At 44.0% G+C, this 22,363-nt stretch overlaps 1 protein-coding gene and 1 long non-coding RNA gene across 4 annotated transcripts in view; one reads left to right on the top strand and one right to left on the bottom strand.

The window, feature by feature from the left end:
- The window catches only part of ALCAM (activated leukocyte cell adhesion molecule), a 179,667-nt gene that overhangs the window by 90,279 nt on the left and 67,025 nt on the right, over positions 1-22,363 (bottom strand). For 2 of the 3 annotated variants that reach the window (XM_075907998.1, XM_075908012.1), the window contains exon 2: positions 20,336-20,404. The exons of the other annotated variant lie outside the window; for it this stretch is intronic. In XM_075907998.1, coding sequence (XP_075764113.1) covers positions 20,336-20,404 — 69 coding nt within the window. The remainder of the gene's footprint in view (positions 1-20,335; positions 20,405-22,363) is intronic. 3 annotated transcript variants of the gene reach the window in all.
- On the top strand, positions 9,901-22,008 carry LOC142819648 (uncharacterized). The gene is made up of 4 exons (XR_012897508.1): positions 9,901-9,988; positions 10,443-10,521; positions 19,024-19,060; positions 19,470-22,008. It is a non-coding gene; the product is annotated as an uncharacterized LOC142819648 (long non-coding RNA).

Genomic DNA, 22,363 nt, shown 5'->3' with positions numbered 1-22,363 from the left:
CAGAATTTTTTCCCTTGGTGGTTTTTTTTTGGGGGGGGGGGGGGAAGAGGATCTTCGGTATTTTTGGTTCAACCATCTGGCAACCCCAGTGCCTACCATACTTCAAATGGAAGCTGTTCTGCATCTTTAGCTACCTGTTTTCACACACTGATCTTCTGAAGTAGTTGGTTTGAAATTTCCAATCATTAGCCTGAAAGTAAATATTTTTGTTGCAAAAATTAAGCATTCAACCATTTCAGAACCAAGAAGGTACTTCCCCTCTCCCCATCTTGAAATAAATTCTGCCCACTTCTTGTAATAACTTTAAAAACAGCTGAGCATTAAAATTTAAAAACTTAAAATCTTCACACCTTAAAGACAACAAAACATGTAGATGGTATCACGAGCTTCCGTGGGCTGCAAGACTATTTGTTGTTTTTTCAGTGTCAGACTAACTTGGCTATCCCTCTGAAGCTATTAAAATTTAAATCTGCTATACAAATTGGCCTTAGCGAGGAGTTTAAGTTAGAATAAATTGGTTTTAAAATAAAGTTAAAACATGAACGAATAAAAATTCAAAACTGATCATGTCCATTAGAAAATAACACAACTATTTGCTGATAATTTAGAAATGGAGACATTACAGAAGCTGTTGAAATATGCTCTTTTCTACTTGTTTACGGGAATTTACAAGATCACCTCCCAAGGCAAGAAGCGACTTCAAGCTTGAAAGACTAAACAGTTGTTAAGTAAGGGGAGCTGGATCTTTCAAGTGAAGTTACTTCGCTTCAAAGTAAAAAGCTTATAGGACTGTTGGTCTCCTCTTTAGCCCCTTAGTCACAGAAAAAGAGATTTACAAACTGTCCCCTCCTCACTTTTTTAAAAAATAGACAAAACAGTTAGATTGTGCTCTTAGCTCAGGTCTGGCTACTTATACTTTTGATAGATACAGAACTCTAGTGGCCTTTCATCCACTGCATGTAACAACTTGATAAATACCAACATTTTTGCTGTACAAGTTCTCCAGGCCTCTGTTTTTCCCTCTGAGAATGTGGATTGAAGCTCCATTCCAACCACATGAATGTTGAGGTCCCAAAATGTGCATGGACCAGGAAAGATAGCACTCCTCCACCTAACAGACCTCTGTTAAGGGTGGTTAGAACTAACATGCTGTCATTTTGTTAAAGCTTCAATCCAGTATCTTCTATTGAATTATTCTATTTCAGATCATTACAAAAAAGGATGTCATTGGAGCAGAAGGACTGAATTGTGTGTGTGGGGGGGGGGGGGGGGGCACGGTGTGTCTTCTGTCTCCCAGGTGAGTCCTCTCACCACGAGGCTAAAATCATTCTCATGCTTGCTCCCCTGTGTTTCTGGCAGCCACACATCAGGACACCCCATAGCCCACCAATGGAGAGGTGAACAATCTCCATTCAAAGCTCTTGTCCCCTTCATATGGAGGAGGGACTTGAACAAGGGATCTCCCACATTCCAGGTGAGTATCTGAACCACTGTGTTAAAGGATAAGAGAACTCAAGCTCCCCTTCCTACCAAGCTTCTTGCTAAAACAGCATCAATGCCTAACTCCAGGATAAGGCTTGCATGTGAGAATCCCCTGCCTCCCTAGGACCAGTGACAAGGGGGAGAGAAGAGACAGTTTCCCTGGGGGGTCCAGAGATTTAAGAGAGCCCAGGATCCCAGGCTGCCCCCATTGCTATCATGGCAGCAGCAGCAGTCAGATTCCTGGGCCCTTGAAATTACTGACGGAACCCTGGACCCTGCTAAGGAGTGGCTGGGGGTGCACAGAATGCCTGAGATGAACCTGAGGGCTGGCTGCCCCAAGACTCACACCTTACAGGGGGCCTGGAGCCAAGCCCCCTTCCTCCCCACACACATACCCAAAGACTGTCGCTGGCCCTGTGCCTCCCTATCTCTAAGAGAGGAACCGCTTGGCACAGACCCATTGGGTTGGCACCTCCCTCTGGTTAATTTAGGCGAGAAGCCACCTAATGAGCTGGCTTTTGTTAATTCCATTTTATATAAGTCTCCATTTACTTTATAGGGAATGCTGGTGCCTATCTGGCTTTGAGAGTCCCAGTGATTTTCTAGTCACCTGAAAGTTAGGTTTGACCATGTGTCACAATGCTTATGTTCTGTTATGAACCTAGTCCCTTGCTAGAAGGCAACGTACAAGGATTAGTAAGTATATAATAGTCATACAAATATTTAGAAATAACAAATAGTGGTGTTATGTCTAATTTTAAACTCTGCGAGAGCCTGTACTCCCAGCTGGAGCCCTCACCCTCCTCCAAGCATCTATCTGAACCCAGAATCCCATCCTGCATCCTTAACCCTTCATTCCTGGCCCCGCCCTAGAGCCTGAACTCTCACTCCTTCCTGCACCCCAGGTCCCTGGCCAAGCCCAGAGCCCCATCCCACACTCTGAAACCCTCAGCCCCAGCCCTACCCAGAGCCTGTACCCACAGCTGGGGCCCTCAATCTCTTAGGATCTCCAACCCCGGGGAAGTTGAGCGAATGAGAAGGGGGAAATGGAGTGAGTGGGAGTGGTCCCTCAGGGAAAGGGCTGGGCAAAGGTATTCAGTTTTCTGCAATCTGCAAGTTGGCAACCCTAAGGTTAACTGGACTTGGGGCGTTTTAGTGGTAGATTCACCGAACAGACATAGCTCGCGGCTCTTTTAGCTTGTGTAATTCTGTTTTAGTCCTAATGAAGCCTTACTTCAAAGGCTCCAGACTGTTTCTCCGTTTCATGAATTCACAAGACTACAGAGAATTTTTTCCTCTGAAACCTATGTACTATACCTACAAGTCACATGTGTATATTACCTGCATATATTTCCATGCAAGAACAGCTTAAAATCACTAAGTAATTTAAGAGCAACTGAATAAATATAGATAGCAATTTAAAAAAAAAAAAACAGAACCAAAACACCAATACAAAATACATTGAAAAAAATATTTGTAAAACTTAGGTGAGATTTTAAACACACCTTTAGAACTTCATGCTATTTTATTTGCCATTATGTTTTCTTTTTTGGTTTTCTGCCTGTTTGTTTTGCCCTAAAAAGCCCTAAGCCTCTTGAAATTTCTCCTGCTTGTAAACTCTACCATACTATATATCAAGGGTACCTAACAGTAGTGGAGTCTAGTTTTGAGCCATGGCAAGTCTTAGCAGGCAGGAGTGTCAGAAGTGGTTTCACCTTCAATAGTACCTACTGCCTTGAAACAGCACCACTGGTATGCCTGAAGGCCACCAAGGTATGTGGGGAACTACCTACCCTCCTGTTATCTCCATCACTGGCCCCAGAGCTTTGGATAGGCAACCTTTGGTATGGAGTTAATTTTACACTGAAATCTTAAAGTGTGCTGGTAGTACCTACAAACTTTCTCCATAAAAAGCCAGATGTCCACTTATCATGGATGTGGCCAAGTTTTCCATGGTCCCATAAAGTTTGTTTACAGCCACCAGTCCTGGCTCTCAATGTTCTGTGCTGTTATTTAGCTCTAATTTACCCCTAAATGTCCTCTAAGAGCCCAGTAAGCAGAAGAAGTGTTGGTAATGCTGCCAGGCAATATTGACCTCCCATGGTTTGGTAAATTCTCTGGTTTGGCACTGGGTCAGGTCCTGAGACTAGAGTGGACTAGAGCGGTTCAACCTGTACTTGAAGATGGTCATCAGATCTAGGAGTAAGCTGAATGATACAAGAAGTGACTTCAAAAGTTCAGGACCCCTACTTAAATATTCCTACGTCCAAGCCCTTTATCAGTACTGTTGTGCTGTTAAGCTTGAGTACCATGGCTGATATAAATTGTCATTGCAGTAATGAACAGGGAAAGAGATGGTCTTCAACGTATTTATCCCAACTCATATAGATACTGTAAAATAATCTTTAAATATCTTCAGCTGTTCATAGAGTGATTTCTGAAGAAAAATATAAGCTTCACTGTCAATATCCCATCAGAACCTTTTCAAACTAAAAGATCTTAATTTAACTTACAGGGATGTTCCAAAAACTAAATAAATGAAGAAGTATTTGAGGAAAAATAGTTCTTATAAGTCAACTACTATATACTGCTGGTTGAAATATTAAATTATAATCTGTCCAATAGTGGTGACCTCCACCTTCATCACTATCAACAAAACAAATGGCTACAATTTGCTGTTCCACTGTGAAAGAAGAGAGCATATAACCTTTTCCAATTCTGTAAAATTAAAGCACTTCTTCCTTTCAGCCAATATATTTCATAAAATAGAAAAAGCTTATATCTGCAGGTTTACATTTGTCATTGAAAGCATAGCTACTTAGCAAATTAAACGCATTATACATTACATTATATATGCATGGTGCAAGTCTCCTCGGTATTAACCTCATGTTCTAAGGACAATTTAATCTGACTGGGCAACCTGTCACGGACCTAGAAAAAGCAATATCTCCAAGTTTTCTATGCAACACATTGATCAGTTCTTCTAATGCCCTGCTAGTATTCCAATTCTAAAATGTTCTCTGTGACTATTAGCAGTCCTGTTTGGTGACTGATTACACTTTCAGCTCAAAATTATGTGAGGGCAAACAGAAGCCAGCTTCAAAGTAAGTGTAAAAAAATGTACCTAATCTATTTGATTGTTTAAGGACACCAGCACTTCTTTAACCATTATAATAAATTTGAAAGAAGACTTGCAAATGATCATACAGCTCAATTAAATGAAAGCAGTAGACACACACACACACACACACACACACACACACACACACACACACTATTTCTAATACTGTCAGTAACAGCTGCTATTGTTTTAATCCTCCTGGAGCACTCACAGGGAAAAACCAGCGCAGCAGGACCATGGATGTTGCCAGATCAGAGAGTCAAGCTGGTGGCTGGTAGCAGAGCCCCGGGGCTGGGACCTAGCAGCTGGAAATTGTGGGGAGAAGAATTGGGCAAACAGGGCTGGCAGCAGCACCTGGATGCCAGCAATAGAAAGTCAGCATTGACCTCTCCTGGTCCAGCAAACTCCTTGATTCAGAACCCATCAGGTCCCAAGGGCACTGGACATGGAGAGGTACAAACTATAGTATGAACAGTCTCCAATTAAGATTACAGCTCCACTGTGCCAGCCACTGTATCAGCATATCACTGAAGACACTCCCTGACCCAAGGAACTTATATGAGAAACAGGTAAGAAACAAAGGGTAGAGAGCAAAGTATATTCCCATTTTTATGGACAAAGTACTAAAGGCACAGCAAGAATGAGTGACTTTCCCAAGCCTACACATAGTAATTGTATGGACCTGAAGAAGTACTCTGTGTACTCGGAAGCCAGCAAGTTGGTCCAATAAAAGGTATTACCTTCTCCAGCTTGACTCTATAGTAACAACGGCAGAGTCAAGTAGTGAACACAGCTCTGCTCTCCCATAAGATCATCTGTAAGATCTAGGTCCACATCATAAAGCATTTGGAACAATCATTTTATTTATTTAGCTTCTATTAAAAATATGCTTGAGTCTCTGTAATACAAAAGCAAGTATTAGAAATGTAAGCAACTTGTTGACTACCTGATAAGCCTAGGCTCATCAGGCAGTCAAGTCACTACTCGACTAGTTGCTTCCACACCTTGCTGCCTCTATCACAGGGGGGCAGGGGAGGCAGTGGCGCAGCAGGGGAAATGGCGCAAACCAGGATTGAACAGTCCGGGCTTGTGTCAGGTCCCAGAGGCTGCAGTTCTGCTTTTTAAATGTAAAAAAGAAGAATCAGGCTCCTACTACATTTAAAAAGCAGAGGGGCAGGGTCTGGGAACCAGCGCAAGCCGGGACAGCTGAGTCCCAGAAATGAACTGGGACTCAGATGCTCCGACTCATGCTGGGTCCCAGATGCTGGCAGCTCTTACCACATTTAAAAAGTAGAACTGCAGTGCACCCATCAAGGCTGATTCCCTACTCTGGCACGATGAATACAGAAGTGGGGGCTTGCAAAAGTACCCCAAAACCTTATCTTTCCAGGCTTTGCTATAAAACTTCCCCCCAGAATCCTAAAAACCTAGATTTTGAGGATAAAAATCTGCTGCCACCATCAAGTGCTTCTGAACCCACAAACAGAAGTGGATACTTGAAACCAACTCCAGAGCACCCCAAGCTCTTTTCCCCAAAGAGTTTGAAAAAGAAATGAGAGAATACAAACTGCAGTCTGTGTCGGCTATCCCCTAGTCAGAGGCATGCAGATCCCAGACAGATTTTCCAGGACACAGAACTGAACCAATACTAGGTTAATAAAAAAGAAACAAGTTTTATTATCAAAACAATACTCCTGTTGCAAGCATAGTTGGATTGGCTAGATGGTAAGAGACACCAATTAATAAACCATGATCTCAGACGGTGCCACACTGGCTGATATTTCTTCTTAGAGGTCTGGGATCCCTCATGGCCTTGACAATCCCCTTACCAACTAATCAAGTAGTCGATGGAAATTCTATTTAACATCCCTAGCAAGTACAACTTAAAATACCCTCTAAAATTAAAATAAAGAGGTCTGATGGAAAAGAAACTTATTGAAAGTGAAGGTAATAAGATCACTGTATAAGCTGAGATTGGAGATTGATTGGTTTTAAGACCACTGTTTTTAAAGTGAGGAGCTAATGGTAGGGAACATTACAACAAATATGCAATTGTTTCTGACTTCAGATGCAAGTCCCGGTGGCCCATACAGCTTGAAGGGCAGGTCTCAAATATGCATGGCCAACGTAGTTGTCTATAGTTCTTATATAAGTCAATCTGACATTTTAGGGACCCATTCTAAAAAATTCATGATAGGGATTAGAAAATTGTGTCACCTTTCCCCATTCTTTCCCCTCCCAGTCCTTTTTGTTCCATTTTCTGTTCTTCTAACTTGTATGCGTACGTGGAACAGCATCCCTGAAATTCATCATTTATGTTAAAGTCTTTCTCTAAAAACTCACTTCTATCACATCATATTTGAGTAGCTTTTTTTTTTTTTTTTTTTAAAGACAGACAGATTTGATCGAACCATCAAGCCGGGTACACGGGTTATTGAGATACCACATATTCTGAATACTCAAACTGTCCTTCCTCTACCATTTTCATCATTATTCCGGAATGTCATGTCTTTATTTAGATTTGTAAGATATTCAAGGCAGGAACCTTGTTTATGTCAGGAGCTTTGCTAATTTGGGGAACTCAAAAATTACTCACAATAATTAAATGATATGTCAAACAAGTGTGACATCATCCTGCCATGCAGAAAAAGCTGAAAGCAATTTTATTCTGTGCTTTACAGAGAACTGCAGTGAAAGGGCCTTTTGGTCTCAAGAGCATGCATTGTTACTGTATGGCATTCATGGGACAAAGGTCAAACCATCATAGCACATGCAAATGAAAGAAAACTAACACTTTCATAACATACCCAACTCCACCCATGAGAGTTTCTATGAAAAGGTTATGATTGCAAAGAATGCCAAGATTTTTCTTTTAAACCAGACTTACTTCAAATATGTTCCCTAAACAAAATGAGGACATGAAAGCAAAGTACAGATGAGCTCTATAGAGACACACTTGTCTTTCCACTGTTGAGGGCAACACCCTTTCCAAGGCACACAAATGGCAATGTCAAAATATTGTTCCAAAAGAGATATGCTGATGACACAGTACTATATACGAGTGACGTTCCAGGTAGAAGCGAACTCACCAAAATACCTTTTTAACCCAGTAAGTTAGGATGACTGACAAGGGCATTAAGACAATCATCTTGTCTCCTATCAACAGAAGTAGGTCCATTTTATCTCTCTAATACCCTATGACCCACACAACTACAACTAAACTACATCTGACAAGACCATTCATCTCCACATTGGAACCTACCCTGAAGATCACTGTTTAAACATTCAGTGCTTAAAAGCAGGTTGTTTCAGACCCGAAGATGGGACAGACTTCTGCATGTTCACAATGCCATTCTCTCTACTGGGGTTATGCAATGGGTAGTTTCTCTACTGTGCAGACACACAGCAGTACTCCTTTATAGGGGAAAGTAAGTGTACATCAGACCAACCTGTGTCTCTTTTACATCCAGGCTTGATTCTTCACCAGAAGTACCTATAGTGTTAGAAGGTCAAGTGCAACTAGACCTGGATCACCTCAACTACTTCAATCAGGAAAGCTGAGAAACAAGTTAATGATTGGTAAGGTTTGCAGCAGTGAGTGGTTTAAGTATCTTTTAAGAAAAAGATAGGCAGCTTATCAGGTAGTCAAACAGTCATACTCACTTACATCCCTAAGCGGGGTTCTCTGAAATACCAAATATATGGATATAAGCTGAGTTTGTTTTACTCAAATTTTCATTTACTAGCCTTTTTTATTGCTTAAATATCTAATTATTTCAAGACTGTTAAAACTAGTCTCTCTGCCTTGTTTATTTACAATTTCATGTCCCCATTGGTTCAAACCCCACACTATAATTTTGCCTATTACTTGAAGAATAGCAGTTAATGGCATTTTAGGGTATAACTACACTGTAGTCAAAGGAGTAACTGCAGCTTAGACCACATCTATACTTACGTGCTGGAGATCAATCTTCTGGCTGGAAAGATTTTAAGGAAAGATTAAAATATGTTTTAACTATTTTCTAAAGCACCAGGGTATACAGTGCACTTTTCTTTGTGTTCCAAGTATTGGTGATAAGAAGGGCAGAGTATACATTTGATTAGTTGAAGAACAAATGAACTTTCCTGCTGAATCTGAGAACACTAAAAAGACCAGCCTTAAGATCTCAGGAAGAACCCTCCCAAAGAACATGAAAAGATTTGAAACAAACTCTGAAAACAACCACCACCACAAAAAAAAAAAAAAAAAAAAATTTTTTTTTTTTTTTTTTTTTTTACACGAAGGGCACGTGGAAAGAAAGAATTACATGAAATTAATAGTGGGAGGACCAAAAGACAGTTCTATTAAGAAACTCAGCATCAGATAAGATGCCCGGAAAATGCTTTCTGAATGTCAACCATATTAAAAGAGGAACCCTTTATTTAAAACAAACAAACAAAAAAACCCGTGATTTTGTTTAACTCTTTAATGTCTTTCTCCTTTCCCCTCCCACTCCTGAATTCTGTCCTGACTGCTGAAATAGAGGCTACTTGCACTAGAGTTGCCTCTAGGGATTTATCAAGGCCATTTATTCACATTGTCATTCTTTCTCCAAAATGAGAGGCTTGAGATCATCTAAATATTTACTTCATATAGTCAGAAGAAATTAGAATCCATTTGTTCAGCACAGCATTATAAAAATTCTCATGATGTGAAACACTTCTCATTGGTTTGTGCCATGTTAATATCTGACATCCTGCCATATGTACTATACTTGAGGAAATTACACCTGAATAACTTAGTTTATGCAATTGCTGCTACTTCATCTCGCATATGGGTCTTCTCTTGCCACTGATGGAGATAAATTAATTTTATCTTATTCCAGTGATGATAGAAGAGCATGACAACATAGGGTAATACATGTCAATCTTGTCTCAGCGATGGAGATAAAAAGATTTTATTTAAACAGAAATTAGTACAATTCTTCTCATTTATGATTTATTCTTTAAAACTATTTACCTTTCATTGTTCTGTCAAACATGGTGCCACAAGAAATGTCACTTCAGCAAGATGGGGTCATCATTGCTATCATTATGCTAATAAATGTCTATTTCATTTACGAAAAGGGAGTTACTCACCTCGTGCAGTAACGAGTGTTCAAGATGTGTTTCCCCGTGGGTGCTCCACTCTAGGTGAAGGGTCACCCTGAGCCACAGACTGGAACTTTGTACAGCAGTTTCCCCTGTGGAGCCCTTCCCGCCTCCTGAGAAGCGTGGTTCAACCCCCTCTCTTTCAGTTCCTCATCTCCGCCCGAGTAATTTCGATTCCGAGCGGAGGGAAGATAGGGAGGGTCGTGGAGTACCCACGGGGACACACATCTCGAAGAACACTCATTACTGCATGAGGTGAGTAATTCCCTTTTCTTCTTCTTCAAGTAGTGTCCCCGTGGGTGCTCCACTCTAGATGACTACAAAGCAGTATTCAATGTATGGCTGGAGGGAGCCAGAATCATTGTTTGGCAGTGGTAGAGAGCACTGCTGTGGCAACTGCTGAGTCACTCTTGAGTTGTGGAAGAATAGCATAATGTTTAACAAATGTATGGTCTGAAGACCATGTTGCTGCCCGGTAAATGTCTCTTAAGGGGACATTGCCCAGAAAGGCTGTAGAGGCAGCCGTGGCTCGGGTGGAATGCGCTCGTGGTGGGCGCTGTATCTGTCTATTGCCCAGAGAGTGGCACTTGATTATACATGTCGATATCCACTTTGAGATTCGTTGCGATGATATTGGTCTCCCTTTGGATTGTTCAGCGATGGAGATAAAAAGTCTTTCAGATTTACGAAATGGCTTTGTTCTTTCTAGGAAGAAGGCCAGAGCCCTCTGGATGTCCAGAGTATGCAGGGTAGCATCTCTCTGTGAAGAGTGTGGTTTCGGGAAAAAGGTAGATAATACGGTTCGTTGACTTGGAATTCCGTACAGACCTTAGGCAGGAACATCGGGTGGGGTTTAAGTATGATCCTATCCTTTGTGAAAACTGTGTAAGGGGGTTCCGACAGTGTTGCATGTTCACTCACCCTTCTGACAGGTGATGGCTAAGAGGAAGCAGACTTTCATAAAAAGGAAGGGCAGTGGTATTGTTACCAATGGTTCAAAAGGAGGTCTGGTGAGGTAGCCCAAAACGAGATTTAGGTCCCACAAGGGGGGGTGGGGCCTTATATGGTGGGTAAACATTTTGGAGTCCCTTGAAGAACCTTTTCGTGATAGGATGGTTAAAAATGGAAAAGCCGTCCACCAAGGTATGAAATGCTGCTATTGCAGAGAGATGTACTCTTAGAGAGGAAATTGACGGTCCAGATGCTTTAAGGTTCATAATGTAGTCTAGGATGGTATTCAGCAGAGACACGGGGCTCTACTTTGGCTCGTTTACACTAGTAAGAGAATCATACCCATTTCTGCTGGTAGGTTTTCGAGTGGATTGCTTCCTGCTATGGAGGAGGATGTCTTTTACTTGCTGCGAGCAGTGGTCTTCTATCTCTGAGAACCAAAAAGAAGCTACGCCTGAAGATGCAGGGTATGGAGTTGTGGATGTAGTATCCTGCCGTTGTCCTGAGATAGTAGGTCTATCCAGTATGGTAGTGGATGGGGAGGCTGGACCGCTAGCTTGTGAAGGTATGGGTACCAGGTTTGGCGAGACCATGATGGGGCAATCAGGATGACTAGGGTTTTGACTCTTGGGATTTTGCGTCAGACTCCCGGGATGAGAGGTATGGGGGGGGGGGGGAGGCATAAAGTAGGGGGGCTGCCCATTTGATTAGGAAGGCATCCCCCAGAGAGTGCTTGCCAAGTCCCGCACGTGAGCAGAATTGGGGACATTTGGTATTCTGGGCCGAAGTGAAGAGGTCTATAGATGGCCATCCCCAGTGGTGGAAAACTGAGTTTGACACCTCTGTATGTAATTCCCATTCGTGGTCTTTAAGGTGAAGTTTTGACTGAGGGAGTCCGCTCTGGTATTGTTCACTCCAGCAGGTAGGATGCTTTGAGGGTGACCTGGTTGCGGATGCACGAGTTCCAGAGGCAAATAGCCTCCGCGCATAGGGAGCGGAGGCAGGCTCCGCCCTGTTCGTTTATGTAGAACATTATGCAAATATTGTCCATTAGGATGCGAACTGTATGACTGGTGATGTCGGAAGCAAAATGTGCACAAGCGTTCCTTACTGCTCTTAATTGGAGAAGGTTGATGTGCAGGAGTGTCTCGTTTGGGGACTACCTGCCCTGAACTTTGCAGACGTCCATATGTGCACCCCAGCCAAGGATGGAAGCATCTGTGGTAATTTGGATAGTGGGTTTGGTTTGCTGGAATGGGACCCCCCTCCAGAAGATTGTTTGGCATGGTCCACCATCGTAGGGATGCAAGCACGTTTGGTGGGATAGTAACCCTTTTGCTTCGAGGATGTCGTGATGGGATGTAAATGGTCGCCACCCAGAGCTGGAAGCATCGAAAGTGTAGGCGAGCATGGTGGACTACGTAGGTGGTGGAAGCCATGTGTCCCATTAGTCGGAGGCATGTAAGTACTGTGGTGGTAGGCATTGTGAGCATCCCAGTTATAATTTCCTGTATAGTTGCGAAACATTGCCGAGGTAGGTATGCTCGGGCTGTAACGGAGTCCAGTCATGCGCCAATTAATTCTATATCTTGGACCGAGTGCAGCATTGATTTGTCTTTGTTGATCAGGAGGCCTAGACGGTTGAGGAGGGCCGTGGTCGTATGTATCAGAGGTGGTTTCGGCGTATGAGGATTCCTTTAGAAGGCAGTCATCCAGGTAGGGGATTATGATAACATTCTGCCACCTGAGGTACGCAGCTACAATCGCTAGTACCTTTGAAAATACCCTCGGAATTGATGAAAGGCTGAAGGGGAGAACCTTGTATTGGAAGTGGTCTGGACCGAGCACAAAGCATAAGTAGCCTCTGTGGGAGGGGTGGATGGTTATATGGAAATAGACATCTTGCAGGTCGAGGGCTGCGAATCAGTCCCCTTGATCTAGCTCAGGAATGACTGCGGAGAGAGTGACCATCTTGAAACGCTGTTTCTTGAGAAATTTGTTCAGTTAGCAGAGATCCAATATAGGTCTCCAACCCCCTGTTCTTTTCTTGGTCAAGAAATAGTTCGAGTAAAACCCTCTCCCGTGGAACTCTCGGTGGTCTCCTTTCTATCACTCTGATGACGAGAAGCCAATCGTTCTCTTGTTTTAGAAGGGTTTCGTGAGAGTTGTCCCTGAAAAGGAACAGGGTAGGGGGGATAGAAGTAAAAGGGATGGTATAGCCCACTCAAATTATCTCTAGGACCCAGCAGTCCGATGTTATGGATTCCCACTGTGGGAGGAAGGGGTGCAAGCGGTGGGTGAATAGATTGCCATGTTGAGCTGGTGCTAGATCTTGAGGGAGGTCTTGCAGGCCCTCGACCAAATGTTCAAATTTGATGTTTGGATGGTTGAGTAGCCGGTGGGTGGGCTTGGTTGGGTCGCCTTCTGGGACCTCGCTGTCTTGGTCTGGTGTCTTCATAAGGCCTCTGTCGTCGATTGTATTGCCCATATCGGTATCGATTATATGAATTATATAGGGTGTATCGCCTGCGTTTATAGGGTGGTGTGTACATGCCTAACGTGCAAAGCGTGGACTTACAATTTTTGCTGTTGTGGAGCATTTCATCCGTAGTGGCTGCAAATAACTCTTGCTTATCAAATGGCAAGTCATTCACTTTGGGCTGGAGTTTGCGAGGAACTCCAGACAACTAGATCCAAGAAGCTCTACGCATCACCACCGCTGTAGCTGTAACTCGGGCTGCGGTGTCAGCTACATCCATTGCAGTTTGGAGAACGGAGCAGGCAATCATATGGCCCTCATGAACTATTGATTTCAAGATGGGTCTTTTGGAGTTGGGGAGGTGTGGCATTAGTTCTCCCAGTTTTGAGTAGTTTGCTCTCTTGTCAAATCATGACACTGATGAGTTATTTGATATTCTGAGTTGTAGAGTGGAAGAGGAGTATATTTTCTTGCCAAAGGAATCCAACATTTTGCGGTCTTTGTCTGCGTTGCCCGTCCTATATTCATAGAATCATAGAACCATAGAGCTAGAAGAGACCTCAGAAGGTCATCAAGTCCAGCCCCCTGCTCTAGGCAGGACCACTCTCAACTAAATCAACCCAGCCAGGGCTTTGTCAAGCTGAGACTTAAACACCTCTAGGGACGGAGACTCCACTACTTTCCTACGTAACCCATTCTAGTGCTTCACTACCCTTCTACAGAAATAGTTTTTCCTAATATCCTAACGACCTCTCCCACCACAACTTGAGACCATTGCTCCTTTTTCTACCATCTGTCACTACTGAGAACAGCCTCTCTCCATCCTCTTTGGAACCTCCCTTCAGGAAGTTGAAGGCTGCTATCAAATCCCCCCTCACTCTTCACTTCTGCAGACTAAACAGACCCAACTCCCTCAGCCTCTCCTCATAGGTCATATGCTCCAGTCCCCTAATCATTTTGGTTGCTCTCCGCTGGACCCTCTCCAATGCGTCCACATCCTTTTTGTAGTGGTGGGCCCAGAACTGGACACAATACTCCAGATGTGGCCTCACCAGAGCCGAATAAAGGGGAATAATGACGACATCTCTGGATCTGCTGGCAATGCTCCTCTTAATGCAACCTAATATGTCCTTAGCCTTCTTGGCTACAAGGGCACACTGTTGACTCATATCCAGCGTCTCATCCACTGTAACCCCCAGGTCCTTTTCCGCAAAACTGCTACTTAAGTGGTTGGTCCCCAGCTTGTAACAATGCTTGGGATTCTTCTATCCCAAGTGCAGGACTCTGCGCTTGTCCTTGTTGAACCTCATCAGATTTCTTGTGGCCCAATCCTCCAATTTGTCTAAGTCACTCTGGACCCTATCTCTGCTCTCAACCGTATCTACCTCTCCCCCTAGCTTAGTGTCATCTGCAAACTTGCTGAGGGTGCAATCCATCCCCTCTTCCAGGTCATTAATAAAGATATTGAACCAAATCGGTCCTAGAACCAAACCTTGGGGCACTCCACTAGAAACCGACCAGCATCCTGACATCGAGCCGTTAATCACTACCTGCTGGGCCCGGCCTTCTAGCCATCTTTCTAACCATCTTACTGTCCATTTATCCAACCCACATTCCCTTAACTTGCTGGCAGGATATTGTGGGAGACCGTATCAAAAGCCTTGCTAAAGTCAAGGTATATAACATCCACTGACTTCCCCATGTCCACCGAGCCAGTTACTTCATCACAGAAGCTAATCCGATTGGTCAGGCACTACTTTCCCTTTGTGAATCCATGCTGACTATTCCTAATCACTTTCCTCTCTTCCAAGTGCCACAAAAATGGATTCCTTCCATGATTTTTCCAGGAACCGAGGTAAGACTGACCAACCTCTAGTTCCCTGGATCGTCCTTCTTCCCTTTTTTGAAGATGGGCACTACATTTGCCTTTTTCCAATCATCCGGGATTTCTCCCGCTCTCCATGACTTTTCAAAGACAATGGCCAAAGACTCCTCAATGACATTTGCCAACTCCCTCAGTACCCTCGGCTGCATTAAGTCCGGACCCATGGATTTGTGTATGTTTAGCTTTTCTAAATAGTTCCTAACCACTTCTTTACCCACCAAGGGCTGTCCATCTTCATCCCATCTTGTGTCACTTAGCGCATTAGTCCGGGATCCGACCTTGTCCGTGAATATAGAGGCAAAGAAAGCATTGAGTACTTCAGCTTTCCCCACATCATCTGTCACTAGGTTACCTCCTTCACCCAGCAGGAGCCGCACACCCTCTCTGATCACCACCTTCTTGTTAACATGCCTGTAGAAACCTTTCTTGTTATCCTTCACACCCTTAGCCAGTCGCAATTCCATTTGCGCTTTTGCCTTCCTGATAACCCTCTGGCATTCTCGAGCTATACGTTTAAACCCCTCCTTGGTCATTTGTCCAAGTTTCTACTTTTTGTAAGCTTCCTTTTTGTGCATAAGTTCACCAAGGATTTCCCCCGTAAGCCAATCTTGTCTCCTACCATGTTTGCCTCTCTTGCTATACGTCGGGATGGTTTCTTTCTGCGCCTTCAATAAGGCGTCTTTAAAATACTGCCAGCTGTCCTGGACTCCTTTCCCCTTCATGTTAGCATCCCAGGGGATTCTGCCCATCAGGTGTCTCAGGGAGTCAAAATCTGCTTTTTTGAAATCCAAGGTGTGTATTTTACTACTCTCTTTTCTTCCTTTGGTCAGAATCCTGAAATCCACCATCTCATGATCACTGCTTCCCAGGTTGTCACCCACCTCTACTTCCCCTATTAGTTCCTTCCTGTTTGTGAGCAGAAGGTCAAGTTACACACGGCCCCTGGTCGGATCCTTCAGCACTTGTGCCAAGAAGTTATCCCCAACATTCTTCAAAAACTTCCTGGATTGCCTGTGTACTGCCGTAATGGTTTCCCAACAGATGTCAGAGTGATTAAAGTCCCCCACGAGAACCAGGGCCTGCAATCTGGAAGCTTCTCTCAGTTGTCCAAAGAAAGCCTCATCTACCTCATCCACCTGATTTGGTGGCCTGTAGCAGACACCAACCACAACATCACTGCTGTTGTTTGCTCCTTTAAAAACTTAACCCGTAGACTCTCAACAGGTTTTTCTCCCTCTTTATACTGGAGTTCAGAGCAATCATAGCGCTCTTTTACATATAGTGCAACTTCTCCTTTTCTCCCCTGCCTGTTCTTCCTGAACAGTCTATACCCTTCCACGACAGCGCTCCAGTCATGCGAGTCATTCCACCAAGTCTCTGTTATCCCAATTAAATCTTATTTCTTGGACTGGGCCAGGGCCTCCAGTTCTTCCTGTTTGTTTCCCAGGCTTCTCGCATTAGTGTACAAACACCTCAGATAACCAGTTGATCACCCTATCTTCTCCATTCGAAACAGGGGTCCTCCTTTCTTGCTTGTTCCTCTCTGCATTTGTTCCCGTTATCAGACTTTCCCACTCCCCTCAGAGTTCTGGTCACCGTCCCCTGACGAACCTAGTTTAAAGCCCTTTTCACTAGGTTTGCAAGCCTGCCCGTGAAGATGCTCCTTCCTCTCTTCGTTAGGTGGATCCCATCTCTTCCTAACAATCCTTGTGCCTGGAACAGAGTCCCAAGGTCGAAGAAACCAAAGCCCTCTCTGCAACACCACCTGCGCAACCACACATTTACGTCCTCAATTCAACGATCCCTGCCCAGTCCTTTCCCTTCAACAGGGAGGATGGATGAGAACACCACTTGCGCTCTGAATTCTTGGATCCTTTTTCCCAGCACTACATAATCGGCAGTAACCCGCTCAAGATAATTCTTGGCCATATCGTTAGTTCCCATGTGGAGAAGCAGGAAGGAGTAGCGATCCGAAGGTTTGATCAGTTTGGTAAGCCTCTCAGTCACATCCTGAATGTGAGCTCCCAGTAAGCAGCACACCTCTGGAGATTCCAGGTCCAGACGGCAGATGGATGGCTCAGTCTCTCTTAGGAGGAGTCCCCGACCACCACCACCCGTCATTTTCTTTTGGGGGTGTTGGCCGTGGAATCCCCATCCCTAGGACTACGCATCCCATGCCTTGCAATAGATGGTGTTCCCTTCCGATTTCTTCCTTGTGAGGTCCCTTCCAAAGCATTCAGCATTGCAGAGCCTGTGGAGAGAGCCTGAAAGCGATTATTTACCTCTATAGCATTGGGGGATATTGTGGAAGCTTTGCTCGTTGTTGTGCTGAGTCCATGACTAGTGAGTTAGGTTGTGGGTGAGTGAAGAGAAAGTCAGTGTCTTTTGAGGGGACAAAGTACTTTGTCAATTTTCTTATTAGTTGGTTGAATGGATGCAGGTGTCTTCCACAGGTCTTCTGAAGTCTCCATTATTGCCTCGTCTGTGGGCAAGGCAATCTTGCCATGTAGTGTGGGATGTAGATTCTTTGCAATTGCTATAGTTTCTTCTGCACCTCTTGCAGGGGGACATTCTGGCTTGTCGCTACTCTCTTGAATAGTTCTTGAACTGTTTTAGATTGTCAATTGTTCCAGTGTCTGATGGTACTACGGCATCATCTGGTTGTGCATCAAGGGCATGAGAGTGTGTGACGTTTACTGACTGAGTATCTGAGTCATTGTCTGAGATTCGTTCCGCCTCGTCCTCCGAAAGACTTGCTAGAGGTAGGGGCTGTGGCCGAGGCAAGCTACTCCAGGATGCAGTGGAGCGAGGTGGGGAATGGTGTCCATATGGCTCCCTGTGTACCCATGGCCTCCATTGCGGTGGATAAGATGAAAGTGGGTAAGGCCAGTATGGGTGCCATGGGCTATGTTGTGCGGGAGCCCTATAATGGTGGGAGCAAGACTTCCCAGCTGATGGATGTCATGAGGAATAGACCGTGTGGTGGTCATCATCAGGAAGAGGAGCGTCGTGAAGAGATAATGGTGATATCGACCTGGGAGGGGATTGCCTTGATGGAGACCTCCCAGGAGAGTAAGAAGTAGAGGGCAGGCACAGATAGCGATGCCTGCTGTGTGGATCAGTCTCTCGCTGGGGCTGATTGGTAGCAGCCTCATCTGGCTGCTTGTCTGGCTGTGGCAGGACCAGCGGAGCATCAGCTGGTGGCAGCGGCTTCAGAGGCTGCCCATCCTTTTGCTGCGGTGCCGTGACTTTAATCGCCGCCGCAACTTTAAGCCGTTCTGTAGCTTTCGGCGCCGCGGAGGCTTGAAGTGGCGCTGGGGCTGGAAGCAGTGCTGCGGTTTGAAGTGGCACCATGGTTTGAAGCAGCACCAGCTTTTCCTGCCGGGCCGGCTGCTTAAAGCGCTCCCGGAGCCGCTCAGCTATTGCGCGCCTCGATGCCAGTGCAGAGTGGGAGGATCGCCCCAAAGCCTTAGTGGCAGGGGTCTTCCCAGCCTGGTGTGCCTCTCCTCTACGTTTGGGAGAGGAAGAGGCTAGAAGGGAGCGGGATGGAGAGGCTCTTGCTCTCGGGTCATTCCTGGAAGGTAGGGGAGGCTCTTGCCGTGCTGTAGGTTGTTCACCTGCAGGCTGTAAGGCCATTTCAAATGGAATCATTCTGAGGTGGAGCTCACGATCTTTCTGGCTCTCGCTGTCAGGGAATTGTAATGGGTACTGTTGTGGGGAGAGTGAGTCTTCCCCAAACAGCGTATGCAGTTTGAGTGACCACCTGAAGCCGGCATCAGGTCCCGGCATGGACCGCAATTTTTAAAGCCTGAGGAGCCAGACATGGCGAGCTCTCTCCTCCTTCAGCTTATTATATTTATCTTCTATGCTGTTATTGAAGTATGTCTTTGTGTGGGTTTTTTTTTCTTCTTCTTCTGTTTCCTTTTTTTTTATTATTATTATTATTATTAATGTCTTTATGTGTCTCTTTGACAGCCGGGAGAACACTGGTTCACCGGATTCCCAGTTTGAGGTGAGTTCAAGCCCCCTGAGGGGGGATTTTAATTAAATCTATTTTTCCTATTTCTAGGTTTGGGTGTTTTTTTTTTTTTTTTTCTTTTTAGAAACAAGGAGAGACTAACTTGGATTAGAACAGGGGAAAATAACTATGGCTAAATAACTAAAGGGAAAGTAGTCAGAGAGTCTGACAGGGAGCTCCTCTTTGCTCTGTCCCCTGACGAGGGCGGTTAAAGAGGAACTGAAAGGGAGGGGGTTGAGCTGCACTCCTCAGGAGGTGGGAAGGGCTCCAGATGCCTCTTGGGCATGCGTGGCTCAACAGGGGAAACTGCTGCACAAAGCTCCGATCTGCAGCTCAGGACGACCCTTCACCTAGAGTGGAGCACTCACGGGGACACTACTCAAAGAAGAACTTTTGTTTTCAGAAACATCTTCATGGAACACTACACCAAATGCAGTGGGGCCAGTTCTCTTTATAAGGAATATAGAGTGGAATTCCTGAAATCTCATCTGACTGCAAGACCTCATACTCCGGTTGCTCAAACACCAGCATCAGCTTCAGAGTGGTTAATCACAAACTTAGCAGACAACGTTGCTCATGGTGTGGACATGCCCAGTCTGTGTGTGTCTGGTATTCATTGGCATAATTCCTCCTAAAGAGTAACTGGTGATCAATAGTTTAGGTCCTCTCTCCTGGCAATATTACCAGAATTTAGACTAATGGAAGGGGGTCGAGAACTAAGAAAGGAGGAATCTCTACTTTAAAAAAATAATTTCTGTCTCTTGACTCTCAGAGCACAGATTTGTTCATCTTCCATATGGGATCAATCCCAATGGATTGACAGGCCAGGGCAACTGTTGGGGAATTTTTCTGCAGTGGGTCAATTGTTTTATTGCCAGTTCTACTAGGATATTGAAATTTAATAAGATACAGGTTGCACCTCTCTAGTCTGAAACCCTTGGAACCTGTCCGGTGCCAAACCAAAGAATTTGCTGCACTACGGGAGATCAATATTGTCTAGCAGCATTATCAACACTTCCACTGCTTACTGGGCTCTTAGACATTCAGGGGAAAATTAGAGCTAAATGGAAGCACAGAACAGAGAGCCAGACTGGGGGCTATCAACAAACTTTATGGGTGCATAGAAAACTTGGCCACATCCGTAAGTGGACATCCAGCTATATAAAATCATGCTGGACCATAGACATTGCTGGACCAGAGAGGTTCAACCTGTACATACTTTAAATTAAAATATGTGCTGTAGATCATGAAATAATTACAATTACTTACTATTATCCTCATCAGGAAGTTGCTCAGAAAAACCAGGAGAGACTGAACACAGAGTCCTTCTATTCAGTCCTAAATGACAGAGACAAATTTGGTGTGTCTCACATTTTAATCCTTTGGGGAAAATTGCTTCCTCCTCTATCTCCAGATCTCCTAGATGTTAACATTCTAATCTAAGCCCATTTATAAATAGAGAATTAATTATGTACAAAAACACCTGCCATCAAAAATAAAACAGGGTACGATGTTAGAGTCTACAACACCATTCAGTCCTACTTCTTATTCAGCCAATCATTCAAACAAGATTAGTTACAATTTGCAAGAGATAGCCACCTGCTTCTTGTTTACAAGGTAATCTAAAGATTGAAGGGGCATACAAATGTTTACCACATCCATCAATAACTACAACACTTTCACACGAACACTTGTTTTCAGTTTCAGGTGGCATATGCAACACTTGGGAAAAATACCTTCTGTGCATGTCATTTGTCACAATACGTATTCCCGATCCATAGTTCTTATGCCCTGGCAACAGGGCAAAATGCTGTGATCATATCAACGGGTCCACTGAGTCCTGCTAGATCCTTTTATATGTTTCAGTTACAAGTGACTGCTCTTGAAAATTTCAGAAGTAAGAGAAAAATCTTCATAAAGTACCAATCTGGCAACTAAATTATGTAAATACTTCATAAAAATTAGAAATGTCTATGAGATCCCCTCTTCCAGAGGTTCATAGAATCATAGAATCATAGAATAATAGGACTGGAAGGGACCTCGAGAGGTCATCGAGTCCAGCCCCCCGCCCTCAAGGCAGGATCAAGCTCCGTCTACACCATCCCTGACAGATGTGTTCCCAAGCTGTGATCTGTGTAGCACAGCTGTCAGAAGTCCAGTCAATTGTTGATTGTGCTCCTCAACTCCAGTTAGGAAAACAGGAGAACATATGGGAAAGGGAAATGCAAGTGTAACCCAGAGGCACCGAGACCAATGAGAAAGTAAGAGTGAAATCTGTTCTACAGCCTTAGCTAAAGTCAGTTGGCTTGTAGCTCATGATGTAGAGGCACATGGCTTTTGCTCTTAAGGTCACAGGTTAAATCCCTCTTGCCTACAACCCAGGTCTGTTGGCTCTACCCAAGGAAGCACAAATACTTTTTCCCATTAATCTGACTACCTAATGATTAAAATCAGCAGAACTGCTTGGATGAACTGCTTGCCAGTGAGAGCAAGGGATTAGCAAATCTGATCTTTACCATGAAATACACCTAAAAATGCCCACATTTACCCAATATTACTTTTCCTTGTATGCAATTGCTGGAGTTGCCATAGGGATATTTTGTGACTGGGAGGGGCAGGCATCTACATAAGTAAATATATTTATATTAAAAAGTGGTCCATGCTCTAAAATGCCTTGCAAGCCATGAGCTAGCAATGATCCAACAAGTGATAGGACTTTATCCTGTGGTATACTCAAGTGCTTTGTGTAGCCTAGTTTAAAATGATGTAAGTGATTTAGCTTCTAATAATTTCTCTTTTGGATATCTCAGTGCTGGGAAATGGTTCTCAATAAACTGAAGAGATTTGAAATTAAGTTGTAGTGCTCTAATGTTCTCGTGCACAGTAAATAATTATCTTCCCTTTTCTATGAGCATGGACTTGTTTGTATTGAAAATTACAGACCCCAGTTGTCATTCCTCAGAGTGCACTATCAGAGGTTTGAGTCCAAAAGTCAAGCCCTGTACAGTACATTCAATGCTGACAAAAACTCATTTAGAGCATATTACATCATTCTTCAAGAAGTCTGCAAGAGGGTTTAAAGTTGACAAAGGGAAACATGAAGTGTTCTCTGATGAGTGATTTTGTTAATCATTTTGGCACCAGTATGTCTGGTGTCTAATGCTTATGATTTGCAGCTTATCAAACAGCATAGTACTAAATTCCTGATATACTGTGAAAAGAAGGGATGAATGCTGCAAGACATACCTTTGTAGAGAATTTTGGAAGTAGAAACCTAGGGGCAGAAAACCAAAACTA

The sequence above is a fragment of the Pelodiscus sinensis genome, chromosome 1 (genome assembly GCF_049634645.1).
Source record: "Pelodiscus sinensis isolate JC-2024 chromosome 1, ASM4963464v1, whole genome shotgun sequence".
NCBI lineage: Eukaryota > Metazoa > Chordata > Testudines > Trionychidae > Pelodiscus > Pelodiscus sinensis.
This window is presented reverse-complemented; position numbering and strand designations above follow the sequence as displayed.